Source organism: Haliaeetus albicilla, chromosome 11, assembly GCF_947461875.1.
Source record: "Haliaeetus albicilla chromosome 11, bHalAlb1.1, whole genome shotgun sequence".
NCBI lineage: Eukaryota > Metazoa > Chordata > Aves > Accipitriformes > Accipitridae > Haliaeetus > Haliaeetus albicilla.
The window spans coordinates 6,534,670-6,553,104 of NC_091493.1; the positions used below are offsets into that span (position 1 = coordinate 6,534,670).

Below are 18,435 nucleotides of genomic sequence, written 5' to 3' on the forward strand. Positions count from 1 at the left end.
TCATGTGCGATGGACACTGCTCAATGTTCCCGGCCCCCCCAGCCCCCCTGTCACCTTAGAGCCAGGCGGGCACCTCCAGGTGCCCCAGGGACACCCCCTCCATACCCCACAGACAGTCCCCAGTGACCCACGGGACACTCCCAGCCCCACTGCCTCCTGTGGCAGCCCAGCCCCCCCAGCCCCTCCACCACTTCAGAGCCTGGCGGAGCTTCCCAGTGCCCCCCGCCACCCCAGGTACCCTTACTGCCCCCCCCCCCCGCCAATGCCCTGCTCACCCCTGCGGTGCCCCAGGACGTGCCCCTGGGGACCGCAGACCCTCCCTAATGCCCCCCGAAGCCACACAGACAGTCCCCAAAGCCACCCTGACCTCTCCCCCCCCCCCCGCTGCCCCACGCAGACCCTCTGACACCCCACGAACCCCTCCCGCTGCCCCAGGGACCCCCCCCTCGATGCCCCGCGGACCCTCCCCAGTGCCTCACGGCCACTCCCCAGGGATGGTCCCCGTGGCTCTACGGACCCTTCCCGATGCCTCACGGACCCCCGCCCCCCCCTTCCCCTCTCCCCCACGGACCCCCCCCGCTGGGGGCGGCCCCCTCCCCTCCCCGCCCCTCCCCGTCCCGTCCCGTCCCGCGAGGGGCGGTGAGTCACGGCGGGCGGGGGCTGCCGGCGCGGCGTGGAAGGGAGCGGAGCGGAGCGGAGCGGCGGCGCTTGGGGCCGGGCACCGCGGGCACCGCCGAGCCATGGCCCCGGCGCTCGTCCCGCTCCGACGGCTCCTCCTGCTGCTGCTGCTGGTGGTGGTCCACGGTGAGCGTGGGGCGGGCGGGCGGGCGTGGGTGTCCCCCCCCCGGCAGCCGGCAGGCAGCCGGGCTCCGCCGACGGGACGGGCGTGAAGTTTTTTTGGGGGGGGGTGAGGGGGAAAAGCCCGGCTTCCCGGGGGGGGGGGGTCTTCTACTGTGGGGTAGGGTTAGGGGTACCGGGAGCGGGGGGCGATGCTTTTCCCCGCGACAGTGAAGGGAACGAGGGGGAAGCGGCACTGGTGGGGGTGCACAAGGCGGGAAGGGGGTGCGGGGTGGCTTTTTGGGACAGGTCACAGCTCGGCAAGGTCTCGGCTCCTTCTGAGCCCGGGGGTCACCGGGGACTGAGGCGGGTGTCGCTGACATTGCCTCCCCAGGCTGACTCTAGGGCGAAGGATGGAGAACGGGGCTTCGAGGACCCGTCTCGCCTCCCACGGCTGGCAGCCGGCCCCAGCGCGGAGGGACGCTTTCCGTGACCTCTGCCCCCCCCCCCCGCCATGTCGCCCCACACAGATGGGGTGCCCACCGTTATGTAAAGGCACCTCGGCGAGGAGGCTCCAGTGAGCGAGGGGAAATTTGTCACCGCCAGCCTGCGGCGTGCTGGCGGGGGGGACGCCTGGTGACTCAGCCGGCCGAGGGGGTGGTGATGAGGATCCTGGCTCCCGCTCGGGCGCAGTGGGCGAAGGCCGCCAGGCACCCGCAGACGGAGCACCCTGCTCTGTCGCTGCCTCGCCGCCGGCTCCGCTGGCCCCATCTGACCCTGGGAGCACGGGCCGGGCTGCGGCATGAGCTCGCAGGTCGGGGCTTCAGGGGGAGGAGAAGGGTTTTATTGCAGAAATGTCTCCTGACATCAAAAAAAAAGAGGATGGGAGGAGGGCTGAGCCGGCCCAGACACAAGCCGTTCTCCAAAACACAGCCCCCGGCAGCCGCCAGACGCCAAGTCACAAACTGTGGCATCAAGATGGGGAGCTGAAAAACCTCCGTCTTTATTTACGCACCAGGGTCTCAGCAGGGTTTTTCCAGCCTTTGAAGGAACCCGCTTGACTGTCAGTGATGCTGAGCGCGCTGTGGGCGCTGGGGCTGGGGGTGGGGCTGGAGCATCTCTGGAGCCCGTCAGGGAGTTGCATTCCCAGCAGGTATTTCAGGACTTGCTATTTCGGCTCTTGCCTGCGCCTTGAGGTTGGCCGCTTCCATTACCCCCTGACTGAGTTGTTTCTGGGCATCCTGGCTCAAAGCCCTTTGACTTTTCCCAGGCGCCACTGCCAGGCTGGAGGAGAAGCTCGCCCATGTCGAGACGTATGAGACGGTGTTGCCGCGCAAGGTGCCGGCACCTCGGGGGAAGAGGGACCTCTCTGCACCACTGGTGAGTATTGTCACCTCCCAAATACCGCCTTGGCACAGCTGCCCTCGCTGCTTTGCAGGGGGTCTGGGGGGGCATTGCAATCAGCAGAGACCCTTGGCCCACCACTGGGCTCGGAGCTGGATGCCCTTAGCTCTGTGCCAGCAGAATGACCTGCCGCACATTTTCTTGCATTGCTTCCATCCCAGAGGGTGGAGATCTTGAAAAAGTTGATCAAATCAGCTTTCCTGGACTGTTTTGAGTCAAAATAGGAACTGCGGATAGCACGGTGGACTTGGAGAGGGGGGGGCTGCTTTCTCCAATGCTTTCTTTGGAAACATTACTCAGCGGTGCCACCTCTTGCAGCCTTGCAGTGATCTTGTGACATCTGGTCTTTGCTTAAGGAGGGATTTGCAAAGCCTCATTGAGCTGTAAGCACTTTTCTTGCTGTGTTTGCTCAAGTTGGGTTTTTTTCATCCTTTGGGACAGGGAAATAAGAATCAGAAAGTTGCAGAAATCCACATGAAAGCAAGCCAGTGTTATTTTTCTTGGGAAAGCTTGTAATTTGGGGAAGGAATGGGGTTTGACTCAGGAATTTTGAGTGCTTGGGGGTTGACGTCCATAGGATGATGGCCTTGACCTCAGAGATGCTTTCCACATTGCCTTAAAGTGAAATTCAGCTAAATACATGGATTCATTTTCTAGGACTGAAAACCACCGACTTCAGCACCTGATGAGATGGAGGGGCTGGGGACATTTATTTCCTAGTAAACTCTTTGTACAGCACATTCATCTGTGATTCAAACTCTTTCTGATAAACTAGCTTCAAAACACTCCCTGAAAGCATCTGTTTTCTCTGCTCTAGAAACCTAAACTTGTCCACGAGATAAACATTCCCCAGGCTATTTAGAGACACCATCTGTGCCGGGCGTGCCAGGCGGCTCTGCATGGATCCCACCAGAAAAGGGAGCTCACCCATCTCAGGGTCCCTTTGCTTTCCACAGCACGGGAGAAGATACCAGCCTTGAGCCATCGTCTTTGGAACAACCATGGGTGGTGTCTGGTCCCAGTCTTCTTGGATTGGGCAGTCCTTGGACCTCCCAAACCTGCTGTGTTGAGGGTTTGAGGACTTCTGCCTTCCAAGCCATTTTCCTCCTCTGGGACAAATTTTGGGTTTGCTTTCCCAGTAACCTTGGTGGGGAAGCTGTTCTCAGCAAGGCTTGACCACCACCAAGCCCCTCTTTGAAGTGGAGACAGGTAGCTGGATGGGTGTTTTCTGTGCCAGCTCCTCCTGTGGCTTTGCATTAGCAGTCTCTGGCTGGGATGGGCATGGGCCAAGAGCAGTTCTGGGATCAGAGCAGTTGGGACACATGGGGTTGGTCCAGCAGAACGTCTCCCAGGTGAGGTTTGAAGCAGACCAGCTCCCATCTGGCTTTGCTTAAATCAAAATGTTCAGCCCTGCAGACAGGGTGGAGACCTGCATCCTGCAGCACAGGATCTCCTGGGATGCCAGCCTTCCCACAGGCCATGGTCTTTTTAGCAGGGGCATGACAAGGCATGTGGCAAACCTGCATTCTTCATGAGAAAGAAAGCAAGAAGGGCCTTCAAAAAGATTTATAGTTACATGCTCTTGATCGCAGAAGTGACATCTCTCTCATCCCCATGCTCCAGCATTTCAAAGAGCTGTATTGAAGCAGCTAGATGGTTTCCAGCATGTGTAAGATCTGGTGTTGCAAGCTGCCGGCTTCTTCCCCAGTGCACCTGTGCTTGCACAGCCCTGCTGATCTCCCCCGCCACATCCCAGAGCCAGCTGATGCAAAGAGGCAAGTCCTTTGCCTGGGTGGAGACAGCCAAGCTCCTGCCGGCCCAGCCTGGGGCTCTGCAGGAAGCAGCAGGACATTGCAGAGCGAGCAGTGGGGCCAGATGGAGCAGGAGCAAGGGACAGTGGTGGCCCAGCGACCTACCTTCTTTTCCTCCTCTCTTGTGCTGCAGCTCCTCTGATCTATGGCATGGTACAATAAGCCCCATCCCTACTGTCCTAGCGAGACTCATCACCTCTTCCCACCCAGTTGGCATCCCATCCCGATCCTCTGCAAGCTCTCTGGATCTCTTAATCAGACCAGTTGGAAGAAATCCCTCCTCTCTGTGTGCTGTGGCCACAGCTCTGCTTTGCTTTCTCAGCACGGTCACCAGGTTAGCAGGGCTCGGGTAGGGGCAGGGCTGAGCTGCCTGCGCTTTCAAAGCCTTCCCATCTGGAGCCCTTGCAAAGCTCATGCTAATAAGGAAAGGGATGATTCAGAGAAGCTTTATCAGGCTTTTTTTTTTTAAACTTGCCCTGCGGTTGTCTCCAAGAGACGGTCTCTGACCCACCAACCCCTTCCAAGTGCTTTCCTGCCATTTCTTAAGACCTCTTCTGGCTCCGGCGCTGCCAACAATAACAAAGCATCGCTTTGTCGGCAGACACAGGACGGGACGGCCACGTCAGGCGGGAGATGCTGTTCATAAGAGAAGAATTTCAGGGACCCATGAGCATGCTTGCATGCCGGCAGTGCCCCTGCCTGCAGCCGGGGCTGCCTGGCCAGCTTGTTGCAACCTGCTCATCATGCGGAGAGGATGTTTCGTGGCTGGCAGACCATTGCTTCAGATTGGAAATGCAAACTGGGTGGAGTTGTGGGTGACTGAGTGATGTGCAAACCCTCTCACCTGGCCCTGCTGGCGCTGAGTCAGCGGGACTTTCTGCTCAGCCCCAGCTCCCACCCGCTTGCAGATCATTCCCCTGGGAGTGCTGAGCCATGGTATGACAGCAGGTGCTGTCATTCTTCTTGGGGAGAGGTCACACACCTCATCTGGGAGGAATGCTGGCCCTGCAGAAGATGCTTGCTTTGCCTTTTGCTCAGATCTCCACCCCAGGATCCCATAAGAGCTGAAGATGTGCCCTCAGGAGAGGTCTCTGGGCTGCAGTGGTGGCTGAGGAGGTCCCTGGTGCCAAAGGTGCAGCCTGATATGGGGCACCACGCAAGGGATCATTATGTCTCTCAGTGGCCCCAGTGGGACAGGACCTCTGGAGGTCTGTGGCCCAACCTCTGCAGGTGGAGATCACAAGACAACTCAAAGGGAACCACTTCTTCTGGAGGGACACTGCCATCCTGGGGGTTCAGGGCTCAGCTGGGCTGAGCCACGGCCACCCTGACCCATCCATAGTGACTGCAGGTTGGACTCGAGATACCTTGAGGTCCCTTCCACCAGCACTAGGGGGATCTGGCACATGGTGATACTAAAATCTGCTTTCAGTAGCAGACAAGAACCAAGAGATGCTGCATGTTAGGTCAGTCAGAGATAAGGAAGTCTCTGCTGATGAGAGCCATTGGGCACCAGGGATATTTGTGGTTCAGCCCATGAGTAAGTGCTGAACTCAGTCCCTAAAAAAGGAGCTTTGTCGTTGATGAGTAGGAAACCTCAGTTTCTGGCACAGCCATCTGCAGCCATGTGTCAGACAAGGGAAACCAGACTTTGCTGACTCCTTTTCATTCCTGGTGACCTGTTCTTTATCTCAGGATGTGCCAGGGATTTGCGTTATTGCCCACATGCTTTCTTTATTCTCTTCTGATTTCCTGTGTCTTTGCTGGATGCCTCCAGGGTGAGCAGCCAGGCTCCCTGTCCCGCAGCTGCCTTCCAGTGGGGTGCATGCAGACCCCATCGCCTTTCTGGGCAGGACAGGGGCCAAGAGGTCGTCTTGTCTGTAGCTTTTGCTTCTGGTGACAGCAGATCTGTGATGATGTCATCTATCTTTCATGCAGAGCATCTACCCAGACCACGTCCTCTACAGCATCCGTGCCGAAGGCAGGGACTACCTCCTGCGGCTGGAGAAGAACAAGTGAGTATGGGTGGGCATGGTGGGATGGCCCAGGAGAGGCTCGATTCCCACCCTTGCCATGAACATCAATTCTCCAAGGTCTGGTGTCACTGCACTGGTGATCTAAGCCCTCAGCCCACACCCTCGCTAGCAAAATACTGCATTTTTTTTCCTCCTTGCCAAACCTGCCCAGGGAGGTCACGGGCCCACCATACTCAACCTGACAAACCTTATCCCCAAAGCTTTCCATCCACTCCCCAAAACTGGGGTCACTGCTGATGCCCCTTCCCCATTCTGCAGGGAGCTGCTGGGGCAGCACTACACTGAGACGCACTACTCAGCCAGCGGCACAGAGATCACGGAGAAGCCAGACGTTCAGGTATGGGGCTGGCTCCAGGCAGAGCAGTTTTCCCGCTCCTGTGGGGTCCCACCATGCTGACCCCCTTTACACCTCTCTTTCAGGATCACTGCTTTTATCAGGGCCACGTGCAAGGATACGCTGACTCGGCAGTGAGCATCAGCACCTGCAGCGGGCTCAGGTAGGACCTCCGACTCCCCTGGGGCACTGTGGCTGGCCGGAGCACAGCATCAAGTCCGGCCTTGGTGTACACCACGAAGCTTCTCCTGGTGGACGCGGTGCCACGTAATGCTGAGCCGGTGCGACCAAGCCCCAGGCGGCTGGAGCTGTGCTGGTGGAGGGAGAGCTCAGCTTTCACCCAAGGAAGAGAAGACGACATCCCTTTTCCTGCTGGCGGTGGGATTGCTGACCGCCCTGGCTCGGCGCCCAGCAGGAAAGGCGCGCAGCATTTTGCAGCTAAGCCTGCCGTTTCTGAGGGGTTGATTCATGGCACGGGATGAGACTGGAAACCTGAGCATGACAGGAGCTCCGGGCAGGAGTGCCCTCCCTGGGCAGCAAGGCACAGCTTATCCTGGATCCATCCTTTCTTCTCAGGGCAGACCAGACCAAACTTGCCCCGACTGCTGCAGCCAGAGGCACAAAGGTGTGCTCATGGTGATGCACTGGCTTGCAGGCAGCCTGCACCTCTGGGCCATGCCGAGCTCCTATTGCTGATGGCCAAGTGCCTTTCCAAAGCAAAAGGAAAGCATACGGTGCATCAGGCCAGCTGCGTCTCCCTCTACCCACCGCCTGCTGACTGTGCTGGTGCTCATTCCTCAACAGCTGCCTTGGGTCTACCTTCATTTAACAGCAGAAAGCATCCTTGCAGGGTAACCCAAGCCACCAGGTCCACACAAGGTTGCTCAGTTTGCCATGGAAGATTCGTACTCTGGTGTTCTCTTTCTTTTAAGATCAGCTGGCAGCCAGACATTGCAAGAGAGTAAGCCAGAGAGTAACAGGTCCCTTGCAGGGGCATGTGTGTGGAGGACGGGTGGTCCCTGGAGCACCCAGGGACCTGCAAATACCCATTTGCAGGAGAAACACCTGCTGGAGCTGCTTGGCAGCCATCTCCTCACTTTGAAAGCAGGGGTTATGTCTGCGGAGACCCTGGTTCGCACAGCTTGTGCATACATGGGACACTTGAAATCTTTGTATAGTAGGAGGACAAGATGTGCAAAGGGAGGACAAGAGACAAGGACAATACAGACAAAGCACGTGGGACATGGGACACCTTACAGAAATCATCCTGAAGGCCAGAGCTGCTCAGCAGAAATGCTGTGTTAAACCTGGCCTGGCATCACCGGGCAGTTCTCCTTGCTGAACCCTGGGACATTTCTGCTGCTCAAAGTACAGGATACTCCCCTTGCTACCAGCCACAGATAACTGTGCCATGGTTTGCTCCCTCCCAGCCCGGCAGACAGTTTCCAGCCTCCCTAACAATGCTTTTGTTCAACCGGTGCTTCTGCAGCCTCTGAAAGCAAATTGTGTGGACATGTTTCCTATCGCTCCCCATCTCCTGGCATGCCCCAGCTCAGCTCCATCCTGCAGCACCTCCTTGACGTGCTCTTGGGCCAGGCAAGGTTGCAGGGAAAAGGCATCCAGTCCCTCATGTTGCTGTGAGCTTCTGCACCCCGTACGTCTCTGCACAGCCGTGTGGGCCTTCATGCACCACCCAAGGGCTGCTTGGGACTTTGCATTGAGTGCACTTTCATGCACTTGGCCAGAAGGACCTGACTGTCACATCCCACTAGTGGCCTGTAGCTCATCCAAGCTGCCTTTGGGAACCATGAAGGGGTTGGGTGGTTTCCTAGCTGGGATTTTGTATCACAGGCACTTGCAGGGGTGCATGTAGGGTCTGTCCGTGTCCTGCTGGATATCTCCCCAACCTGATGCCTGCCCTCTCTCTTGGCAGTGGGTTTTTCCGGGTGAATGAGACCACCTTCCTGCTGGAGCCTCTGGAGGAGGATGCGGCCGGCCGGCATGCCGTGTACAGAGCAGCTCACCTGCGGGGGAAGCACGGCACCTGTCAAGAGTCTGGTGCCACCCTGGAATATGACCACGAACCGAAAATTCCTGCAGCCATGAAGCTCTACCGCTGGGTTAAGGATTGCATTGCTTCTCCTTCCTGTAGCTGAGTTTGCGAGAGCCTAGGTCCTGTGAAGTCCAGGAGAGGAGTGGGGTCATACCGCATCTCTTGGAGATGCTCCCCTCCCACATGTTGTTGGTTCCAAACACGGTTGCTCCCAGTGGCCTAGCTCCTGGTGAGAACAAGTCCTCAGATCCTGTACCATTAGCAGGAGCATCCTCCTACCCCATGAGCTCCGTGATGCTTGCAGAGCCTCTCTCGTGCCTTATCTCACTAGCAGGCTTGGGTTTTTCCTTGTATGTTGGAAGATGTCTGAAAGTAAAGCAAAGTAACGTCAGAAAGCAGAGCTAGAAGACCTACTAGCCTTGAGTAATATTGGAAGATGCCCCAGGATCCAATGCATCCCACAGGAGGGTCAACTGAAGGGGTCAGCAAGCTGCAGAGCTGAGCCCCTGTTTGCGCTCACTTTCCTCTTCCCTTCCAGAAATCAGCTCCGTTACACAAAGGACCCCGATACGTGGAGCTGGTCCTGGTTGTGGACAATGAGGAGGTAAGAGGGGTGGGCGGCGAGCTGGTGCTTGCATTTTCACTGTCATCCACTGCAGCGAGGAGGTCGAAGCCAGCCTGGAAATCTCTCTGTGTCCTTCCCATAGTTCAGGAAACACAAGGACTTGCGCACAGTGCAGAACCGCATGAAGGAAATCGTGAACCACGTTGACAAGGTGAGCCCAGGGGTCTGCTCTCCCAGCTCCCACACATGCCCCGCAGTGGCAGCATCGGCATGAATGTGGCACAGGAGAGATTGGCATGGGTAGGGTGATGGAGCTAGAGCCAATCTCAAGCCCGCAGGTGGGCTGCCGCAGGGTGACCAGCTCCCTTGGCCAACAGGATGAGCAAAGTGGACATGACAAGCAGCTCAGCCCTGGGGCCTCAGGAGCATGGGACGGCTGCCTCCCAGCTCTCTCGTAAGGGAATGGGAGAGAAATTTCTTTTCGTAACCCCTGGGAGCACATCCCACAGCCACTCTCAAGCTGGAGCAGGTGCTAATGAGGGGAGGGGGATGGATGCAGTGCACCAAGGTGGGGTTTCTGCTTGCCTTGCGTCAGCCCCACTCTTTGGTCAGCAGCGTGGGGGCAGCACATTGGCCAAGAGGGAGCCCAGAGGTCCCTGGGGTAAACCCTGTCTACGTGGTCACCCCGGCTTGTGTTATTTATTGAGGGGGTGACAGAGCTGATATTACAGAGTGAGGTGGGGTCCTGGGCTTGGCTGTGTTTCCCCAGGGGATGTGGCACCTTCCCTCTGCTTGTGCAGCTCAAATCCAAGTGCTCCCTCTGGGCTGTCTCCCGCTCCAGCTTTATCAGCCTCTTCACCTGCGGGTGGCCTTGATTGGCTTGGAGGTGTGGAGCCACAAGGACAAAATCGTGGTCAGTCCCAACCCAGAGGTGACACTGGACAACTTCCTCCACTGGCGGGAGGCAGAACTGCTGCGGAGGAAGCCACACGACAATGCCCAGCTGATCACGTAAGAACGGGGGGCCATCACCTTGCCATCCTTGCAGCCCTGCTGCCACCCAGGCCACATGGCCATGGTGGCATCTCAATCCCACAGGGGCATAGACTTCCACGGCACGACCGTAGGGCTTGCCAAGAAGCTTGTGATGTGCACCAGGGACTCAGGCGGTGTCAACCAGGTGGGTCCCACTGCCTGGGCATGTGCCGGGAGGGCAGCAGCAGTCCCATGGTCTGCGCTCCCTGCATTGTATTTTCCAGAGCAGGTCTCTCCTCCACTGGTCTCCAGCTTTCCCCCTCCACCGCCTTAGGGCTGGGTCTGGTCCCTGGCATCTCCAACCCTTGAACGACTGACCCCCCAGAGAAGTGTTGGGGCTTTACCACAGCATGGCAGCATTAGGGAATGAATTGCAGACAGCAGCGAGACCTGGCACTGAGTAATTGAAGAGCCCTGGTGGGCCCCGTGGAGATGCTGTGGAGAGCATTTGAACCACACTGTACTTCTTGTCCTACAGGACCACAGCACAAATCCTATCGGCGCTGCGTCCACCATGGCTCACGAGATGGGGCACAACCTGGGAATGTCCCATGATGAAGATGTTGCTGGCTGCCGCTGTCCTGTCCCCAAAGCTGATGGAGGATGCGTCATGGCGGCGAGTGTTGGGTGAGTGAAGGAGAAAGGGGAATATCCCTGGGCAGCAAATATTTCAAGGTGTCCTCCAGCACTGTCCTGATGGGGTGAAGCCCATGAGGTGGTCAGGTCTGGGTGGACACTCCACTTGAAGATGTATTTCAAAGGTCCATTGGTGCCTTTGAGTCTGTTGGTGGCTCTCCAACTTCTCCCTGGCCTGGTGGGTGTGGGGGTCCTCAGGCTCGCATCTCTGCTCATGACTGCCTGTTTTTGTGCCCCTTCAGCTTGGTTTACCCCAAGCTCTTCAGCCGCTGCAGTGAGCAGGACATGTGGCAGTTCCTCGGGGACCCCAGGACCAGCTGCCTGCTGAACGTCCCTAGGGCAGATGAGCTGTACGGGGGGCCAGTGTGCGGGAACCAGTTTGTGGAGCGGGGAGAGCAGTGCGACTGTGGCACGCCAGAGGTAGGGATGCTCTCTGAGAGCCCGGGAAGGTGGGTGAGTGGCAGGGACCTCAGACCTGTAATTCAGACTTGGAAAAGGTCATGCAAGCCTCTTCCCTGGACATCGTGCTTTGCAAGACTCATCTTCCTCATGTTCCTGATGCTTCTGCTGAAAAATAACTTGTGGAGGATATTTGTTAACTTGGATGTGTGCCCCCTACTTCACGTAGCTGGCTGTGATTTTAGCAGGTGCATGCCTAGGAAAGATGGACATCCCCCCAACATATCCTCCAAAGAGGTGATCCAAGGAGGGGGACATCATGGCATGTTGTCCTTTCAGGAGCCATGATCAGCTTTTCCTCACCCCTAGCAGCCCATCACTGCATTGCAGGGGGGAGATTTGAGACAAATGGCCAGGTGATGTCTTTGGGATAAATCCCTGGGTCACAGCCGTGCTCTGGGACCTGAAGGGATGCTCCCCCAATGCAGATAGCACAGAGATCCTCCTGTTTTCTCCTTCCTGGAGATGTGCAAAGGGTGCTACCAGAGAGCAGGGACCCAGGTCAGGCACCATTTTCCGAAAAAAATCTCTTCTGGTCCTTTGGTTTGGTGTTGGTAATGGGGGATCAAGAGGAGGCAGGAATGGTTCACACGTGGGATGATGCTGTGGTTTTGCCCCATGGTTCAGCCCGTGGCACCTACACTGCCATTGGCATCTGGTGAGGTGGCAACTGGGTACCCCCAGAAGGGAAGAAAAAAGGGTCTTTCGGGGGGCTTTTGGGAGTGTTTCAGTCCCTCCCTGTCTTGCAGGAGTGCTCCGACCGCTGCTGCAATGCCACCACTTGCCAGCTGAGAGAGGGAGCCGAGTGTGCCCGGGGGGACTGCTGCCAGGACTGCAAGGTACTGCTGCCAGCAGGGCGACCAGCTTGGCAGGGAAGGGAGCTGGTGGGTGTGCAGTCCTGCCCCGCGGTCCTCCAGAACTTCAGAGTCGAGGCAAGGTGTGTCCATAGCCTGTTGGAGAGCCTGAAGGACCTGCCCAGAGCAGCCTGCCCAGAGCCAAACGTACCCAATGGTTTGTGTGGGGGGAAATCACACTTTCCATTCAATGCTCTCGCTACACAGACAGTCAGCATCTCGGGTTGAATTGGCTAGGAAGGTGAAGCAGCCTCTGTTTCTGGCATCCTGGAGCCCAGGTCCCCTGGCTCTGTTAGATTAGGTGCAGGATGAAAGGTGTTGAAGAACTGGGCAATGCTCAGAAGAGGTCAACATGGTCCATTTCTGGTCCAGGAAACCAACCTGCTCCATTCATCCAAGAGAAAGTTGCGTTACATGCATTGGTTCCTGCACACAGGCATAAGAAATGCCTTGATGTGAAGAGACGGGGCTAGAAGAGGACCCTGGGACAAGTCCAGACTAAAAGCAAAGCACAAGGTGTTGCCTGCAGGGAGAGATTTAACTATGGGAAGACCCCATCTGAGGCCTGATGGTGTCTCCATCCTATGCAGTAGCTCAGTCAATAGCAAATGTCTTTGTGCCAGCGTGGCACAATCTGCCGTGTCTGGATCTGTGGGGTGCTGGGAGATGTTATGAAGACCAGGGTGCTGCCAGGCTGTGGTGCCTGCGTGGCTCTGAGGATGCGAGAGCATTGAGGCAGTACCAACGTCCCCTTTTCTGTGCAGGTGAAGGCTGCTGGTGCACTCTGCCGGGCCAGCAAGAACGACTGTGACCTGACTGAGCACTGCACTGGCCTCAGCGCTGAGTGCCCAGAGGACGTATTCCAGGAGAACGGCATCCCCTGCCAGAATGGCAATGGCTACTGCTACAACGGGGCCTGCCCCTCGCATGGCGAGCAGTGCCGCGCGCTCTGGGGCGCAGGTAGTGACTCCTCCACCCTGCCCACCCTCCTCATCCCACGTGCTGGTTGATGTGCTCGGAGCCCCGGCTCCTCGGGCCAGGGAATTGCTCGGCTGCGGTCCCCTCCTGCATCCCTAGCTGGCATGCTATGGCTCTTGACCCTAAAGTGTGGCCACCGGTGCTGGCACCACTGGCTTGCTGTGGGCTCTGGCTCCTTGTGATGCTTTCTGTGTATCCCACAGAGGCCCAGGTGGCTCCTGATGTCTGCTTTAGGCACAACAGCGAGCAACATCTTCACCTCCACTGCCTCACTGAGTATGGGAAGCGGCCCTGCAGCCCCAAGTAAGGAGCTTGGGGGGGTGGAGGTGGGGTGGGGGTGGTATCCATGTCCGGCGACAGCATTGCAGGGCCAAGTGAAGCTCCCCAGCCCCCTGCCACCCCCACCACCGCTGCTCATGGCTGCTTCTCCCACAGGGACGTGAAGTGTGGCACGCTGTTGTGCCTGAGTGACAACACCAGCCCCGTCCTTGGTGACGGCTCCTACTCCCTCTTTTTTGGCCGCTTCAAGTGCAAGGCGGTCATCGCTAGCAACGATGCCAATGAGGTGGTGGCCAAGCTCAGGCTGGTGCCCACAGGCGCCAAGTGTGGCGAGGAGATGGTGAGTGTGCTGACTGCCGTGCCGGGGTGGTGGGGGGGGTCACCACCGGCTGTGGGGACCCCGGGGCAGCCTCAGACCTCCCCTGCCTGTCCCCAGGTCTGCTATGCTGGGCGCTGCCAGAACCTCCTGGTCTATGGCAACAAGAACTGCTCGGCCAAGTGCAACAACCATGGGGTATGCTGTGGGATCGTCCTCTCCCAGAACAGCTGTGGGGCCTGGGCGGTGGTCCCAGCCCCTACGGGATGTCCACCACCCTGACGCTTTCCTTCCTTATCTCAGGTGTGCAACCACAAGCGGGAGTGTCACTGCGAGCCAGGCTGGGCAGCACCCTACTGCGAACGGAAGATTTCGGAGATGGCAGCAGGTACGGCACCCCCTGTGCGTGGCCGGCACCAGCTCCCTCGGCCCGGTGCGTGTGCCAGGAAGGGAGCCTGGGGAGGGGGTCGGCACCCTGCCGTGGTGCCGGTGGGCGCTGCTCCGTCCCCACGGGGCATCCCTGGCTTGGAGGGGTGCCTGTCCCGACGCCGACCGGGTCTCCACAGGGAGCGGCGGCGTGGTCTTGGCGGCTGTGCTGGCCGTGCTGGGGCTCTCTGGCATCCTGCTCGGCAGTGGGGTTGTGCTCCTCAGAGGCAGGGGGACGAGGCGCTTTCAGAAAGGGTAATTCCCCCCCCCAACCGCCCCACAGAGGTGTTGAGCCACGGCCGCACAGGCTGAGCTCGGGGTGTGCCCGGAGCAGTCCCCCATTGTCCCTGTGCCCCACAGGACCTCCGGCGGGCCTGCCGCTGGCCTCGCCAACCCACTCTTCCAGGAGGGCGGCCGGACGCGACCCCCCCGCCGCCAGCTGTCCCGCCGTGACATCGGCCATCCCAACCTGCTCAGCAGCACGGCAGCCCCGCGGGACGCCAAGACCCTCGGGCCCTGCCGCCCGGCCCCGCAGGTAAGGGAGCTGAACAAAGCCCCCGCGCGGGGCAGCCCCCGTGGCCTGGGTGGGAGGGCGGCCTCTCACCCCGGGTTTTGCTGACCCTGCAGCCGCCGGCGCCAGCCCCCCGGGTGACGTCTCCAGGCTCTCCAGGACAGCTCCCGCAGGTAACCGCTCCTCCAAAAGCCACTGCTGCCTCGCAGCGGGGTGGCCTGTCCTTCCTGCAGCCGGGGGCTGCTCTCAGACATCGCCCCCCGCCAGCCTCCCCCTGGCCTGACCGGCCCTGGACATGTGGGGTGCATCCATGGGGAGGCCCAGGCGACTGATGACGGGGAGGGGGCCTTCCTCTGCCCCCCGACCCTCTCCGGGTCCTTCCCCGGCGCCCAGGCGAGGGACTCGGGTCTCTCCTCTCTTCCCACCAGGCGAAGCCAAAGCCGCCCAGCAAGCCTCTCCCAGCGCTGAAGAGCAAGGCGCAGTGCCGCGGCGAGGGGCCGCCAGGACCAGCCCTCCCGTGCTCTCCGATGACAACCCCCTCGGTCTTTCAGCGGGGCGTCCCCCCGAAGGTGGCCCTGAAGCTGCCCCCAGCCAGGAGGTGACCAAGGATGCTCCATCCGCCACCGCGGCTGAGGAGTTGCTGGCTCTGGTGCTTGGGTGGCACAGCTGGGGAGCCGCCGTCCGGCTTCCACCCTTACTTGAATCGCTCACCAGACCCTCCCCCGGCAGCGCACCAGTGTTTACGGATTTTTGAGTTGTGCCTTAACAGACTTCGTAGCCTCGTGGCTGGCCCAGGGAGAGCTGTCAGCTGGGGGGCTTCATGAGGAGACCAGGAGCGGAGACAACGCCAGCTCTGGTTTTGAGGCCAGCCCTGAGCTGGTCCAGGCTCTCCTGTGCCCTGAGAGCTGCTGCCTTCTCTCCCGATGACCTGAATGTGTCCTGCTCCTCCTGCCCCTTTGCCGCTGGGGCCGTGGCGAGGAGTTCCTGGCATCGCCCGCCAGGCTGGCCAGGGCAGAAGTGCTGGAGCGCAGGGATGGTGCCCCAGGGCCACTGCCCTGGCTGGGGACAGTCACACGGGGGGTCTCGCTAGGGGCTTTGGCAGGTCCAAGCTGGGCTTGGCTTCCCTGTAGGGCTTTTCTCTCTGAGCTTATCACTTGAGTTACCGTTCTCCTGAAAGGGAACTTCCTGGGAGCCTTTTTACTGTAGCCATTAACTTATGACCCTTATGTGACCATTTTGAGCCATCTGTTGTGAAACCAGGCCTACCCATTTTTTATATGATTTAGGTTGAAGGCTTTTATACCAATAAAGACTGAAGGTAGTGGTGTTGTGGAGTGTCTCTCGGCAGAAGTGGGCAGCACAGACAGTGGGGCAAGAGGGTGGCAGCAGGCAGTGAGCTGCCCAGAGCTCCTGGGCATGGGTGGAGACAGGGGGAAGGAAGAAGGGCTTGAGCTGAGCCCCCAAATCCTGTGTTGGAGCCACAGGGGCCAAATGGCAGCACTGCCTGCCAGCTGCACAGAGCGAGGCTGTCACAGGGGCTGCAGCAAGTCTCTGTGAGCCCCAGCCTCAGCTGCCAAAACAGATCCTGGGCTCTCTCTGTGACCAACGACCAGCCACTGCAACTCCCACCACCAGCTCAGCTCCCATCATCCTGGTCCAAGACAAGCATTCATGCTTGCGGGTGACATCAGTGCTCAGGGGCCCGTCCACAGTCCCCAAGGACACTGCTGGCACAGAGCAGCCATGCCTGCTTGGGACACGCTCCCGCACTGGCAGCATGCGAGTTAAAAGGGCAGCTACGGTGGGGGCCCAAGGGCCAACAGGGCTCCCTTCCCGCCATGAGCTTCAGAGGATGACAGCAGGAACAGAGCAGAACACTATGTGCTACTCCTGCTGCTCAGCACCATCATGTGGTTTTCTTTGAGCCCAGGCTGCTTACGGGGCTCCTAGGGTGGCAGTCACTGCAGCTGGGGACACACAACTAGACGCAGCATTACTGCAGGGTGAGAGGCATAGATGCCCCCCCTCCACCTGCCTACAGTGACACCAGCCCTAGGATGCATAAAGCCACCAAGGAAATGGTAACAAAATAATTTTATTCTGCTTTATCAAAAGAACTTAACACTGTGCATGTAAACTCAAACGTACGTATTCTGTTTCCTTGAAGAAGGTGCAGATCCAGTGGCAGACCCCTTTAGTCACAGGACCACACCAGCCTTTTGAATGGAGAAAAAAAACCCCCACTTCAATCCCACATTCCTGGTTGCACCCATGTTCCTGCTCTACAGCTCCCAGCTCAGAGAAGCAAAGCCCAGACTAGGGTGTTAAAGCCATGGTGATTCCCTCCTCTTGTACACCTACTCAGGCTTCTGAAGTGGTGGCTGGGGAAGCAGAGAGGGATGGAGGAGGCTTTCGCAGAAGGCACTGAGAATCATGCACATGTTGCTGCAGGACTTCAAACTGCAGGAGCAGCCCCCAGTGTCCCTCAGACCACACAGGTACGAGGTGGCTGATGCATACCCAACCAGAGGAGGATGACGTTTAGCCAGCAAATTTAACAGCATTTAACAGCAAATCTACCTGGCTGCCCAGCAAGGCTCAGATCCAAAGGGAAGAAATCCGGCCTGGATGGTTTTCCTGCTCCCTGCACTGGGATCTCACCCTGATCACTGCACTCAAGCTGTGAGCTGCCTGGTTATTGCTTCTAGTGGTTCCCCTCATGCCCTTCCTTCCTGTCATCTGCAGGCTGGCAGAATCTACCCTGTCCACCCAGCCTGATGCCCAGGGTTTTATGCAAGCACTGGGTAGTGCCCAACCCCAGTGCGTACAACATGGAGACAAGTCGACATCACATCCAGCAGTGCTTCTGTTCTAAAAAGCCTGCCTTTGTCTCAAAATTCAACCAAACTGGCTGCTGCTGGAGCGAGGATAGGCCGTGTTTCTGCTGCAAAGCGCCTGCTGCAAGCCAGCAACACCAAGGAGGTGGAGGGTCGAAGAGATGCAACTCCCCCCTCCCACAGGAAAAAGGGGACCTGGCAAGTCAAAAGTACTTCCAGCAGACATTTTGAACACCACAGCTACAAAATATGCTGCCATGCCCTCTGTGCCCTGGTACCCTTCCCCTAGGGGGGCACTGCAGGGTCTGGTGGGGCCAATACTGTGGCTGCCCACTGCTCTCCTGCCATTAGCCATGGGCTCCAGCTGGCTGAGCTGCCTTCCGTTGTGACATACAGACACCCTTCCTCCTCCTCTGCCCACCAGCATCCTTCAAAGGCTGCTCTGCACCAGGAGGGTACTGTTTGCCCAAGCCTTTGGCAGGTGAAGACATGAGCCCCCAACGCAAAACCTCAGCTCACCATTCCCCAGGCTGGGACCTGCAAGGCACATGGCTGTGCCAGAATCCCTGTGCACCAGGTGTCTACAGCAAAAAATGGAGAAACCTCTCCTCCTGGTGACTGCAGTACCCTTCCTCCCACCCTCAGAGCACAAGTAAGCATGCTCATGCATAACCTCCCTGGAAGCTGGGATTGGTGCTCAGCTCCTTCAGCTGGCCTCTCACTGGGGCAGGGTCCTGGTCCCTGGCTCCTGCTGTGGCTGGGTTTGAAGAAGAGCTGATATCTTCAAGCAGAGCACCAACTGGGCCCTTAGGAGTTTGCAGACAGAGAGAGGAAAGACAGACCATCTGAAACTGCTGCGAAGTCCCACAGTCATGTATTACCCAAGCTGGCCAGCAGTGGCAGCAGAAGAGGCAGGGTCAATGCATCCCTGCTCCGCCCCAGAGATGGAGAGGCAGCCAGAGCAGGAGATGAGACAGCGTAAGGCACCATATGTTACCAGACTTCCTTGAGGAGAGACACTGCCATCTTCCGAGTCAAGCCACACAGGATAGGAAAACAGCACTGGAAAGCCTGAAGCCCACACAACTCATTTGGGGCAATCATTAGCAGAGGTGAAGTTCAGG

At 58.5% G+C, this 18,435-nt stretch overlaps 1 protein-coding gene across 5 annotated transcripts; it reads left to right on the top strand.

Moving 5' to 3' along the window:
* Positions 1-663: 663 nt before the first annotated feature.
* Positions 664-15,795, top strand: ADAM8 (ADAM metallopeptidase domain 8). Of its 5 annotated transcripts, none has more exons than XM_069795954.1 (22): positions 664-804; positions 2,048-2,157; positions 5,931-6,007; positions 6,287-6,365; positions 6,449-6,525; positions 8,296-8,482; positions 8,954-9,019; positions 9,123-9,191; positions 9,822-9,991; positions 10,079-10,160; positions 10,494-10,642; positions 10,894-11,071; positions 11,860-11,949; positions 12,729-12,924; positions 13,146-13,245; positions 13,378-13,561; positions 13,658-13,735; positions 13,841-13,925; positions 14,104-14,218; positions 14,324-14,498; positions 14,591-14,647; positions 14,903-15,795. In XM_069795954.1, exons 1-22 carry the CDS (start codon positions 741-743, stop codon positions 15,074-15,076), a joined length of 2,562 nt encoding a protein of 853 aa, XP_069652055.1. In that variant the 5' UTR covers positions 664-740; the 3' UTR covers positions 15,077-15,795. The 5 variants fall into 5 exon arrangements, with proteins under 5 accessions (XP_069652055.1, XP_069652052.1, XP_069652054.1 ...); XM_069795951.1 differs by lacking the exon at positions 664-804 and adding an exon at positions 1,426-1,591; XM_069795953.1 differs by lacking the exons at positions 664-804; positions 14,591-14,647 and adding an exon at positions 1,426-1,591.
* Positions 15,796-18,435: the final 2,640 nt, after the last annotated feature.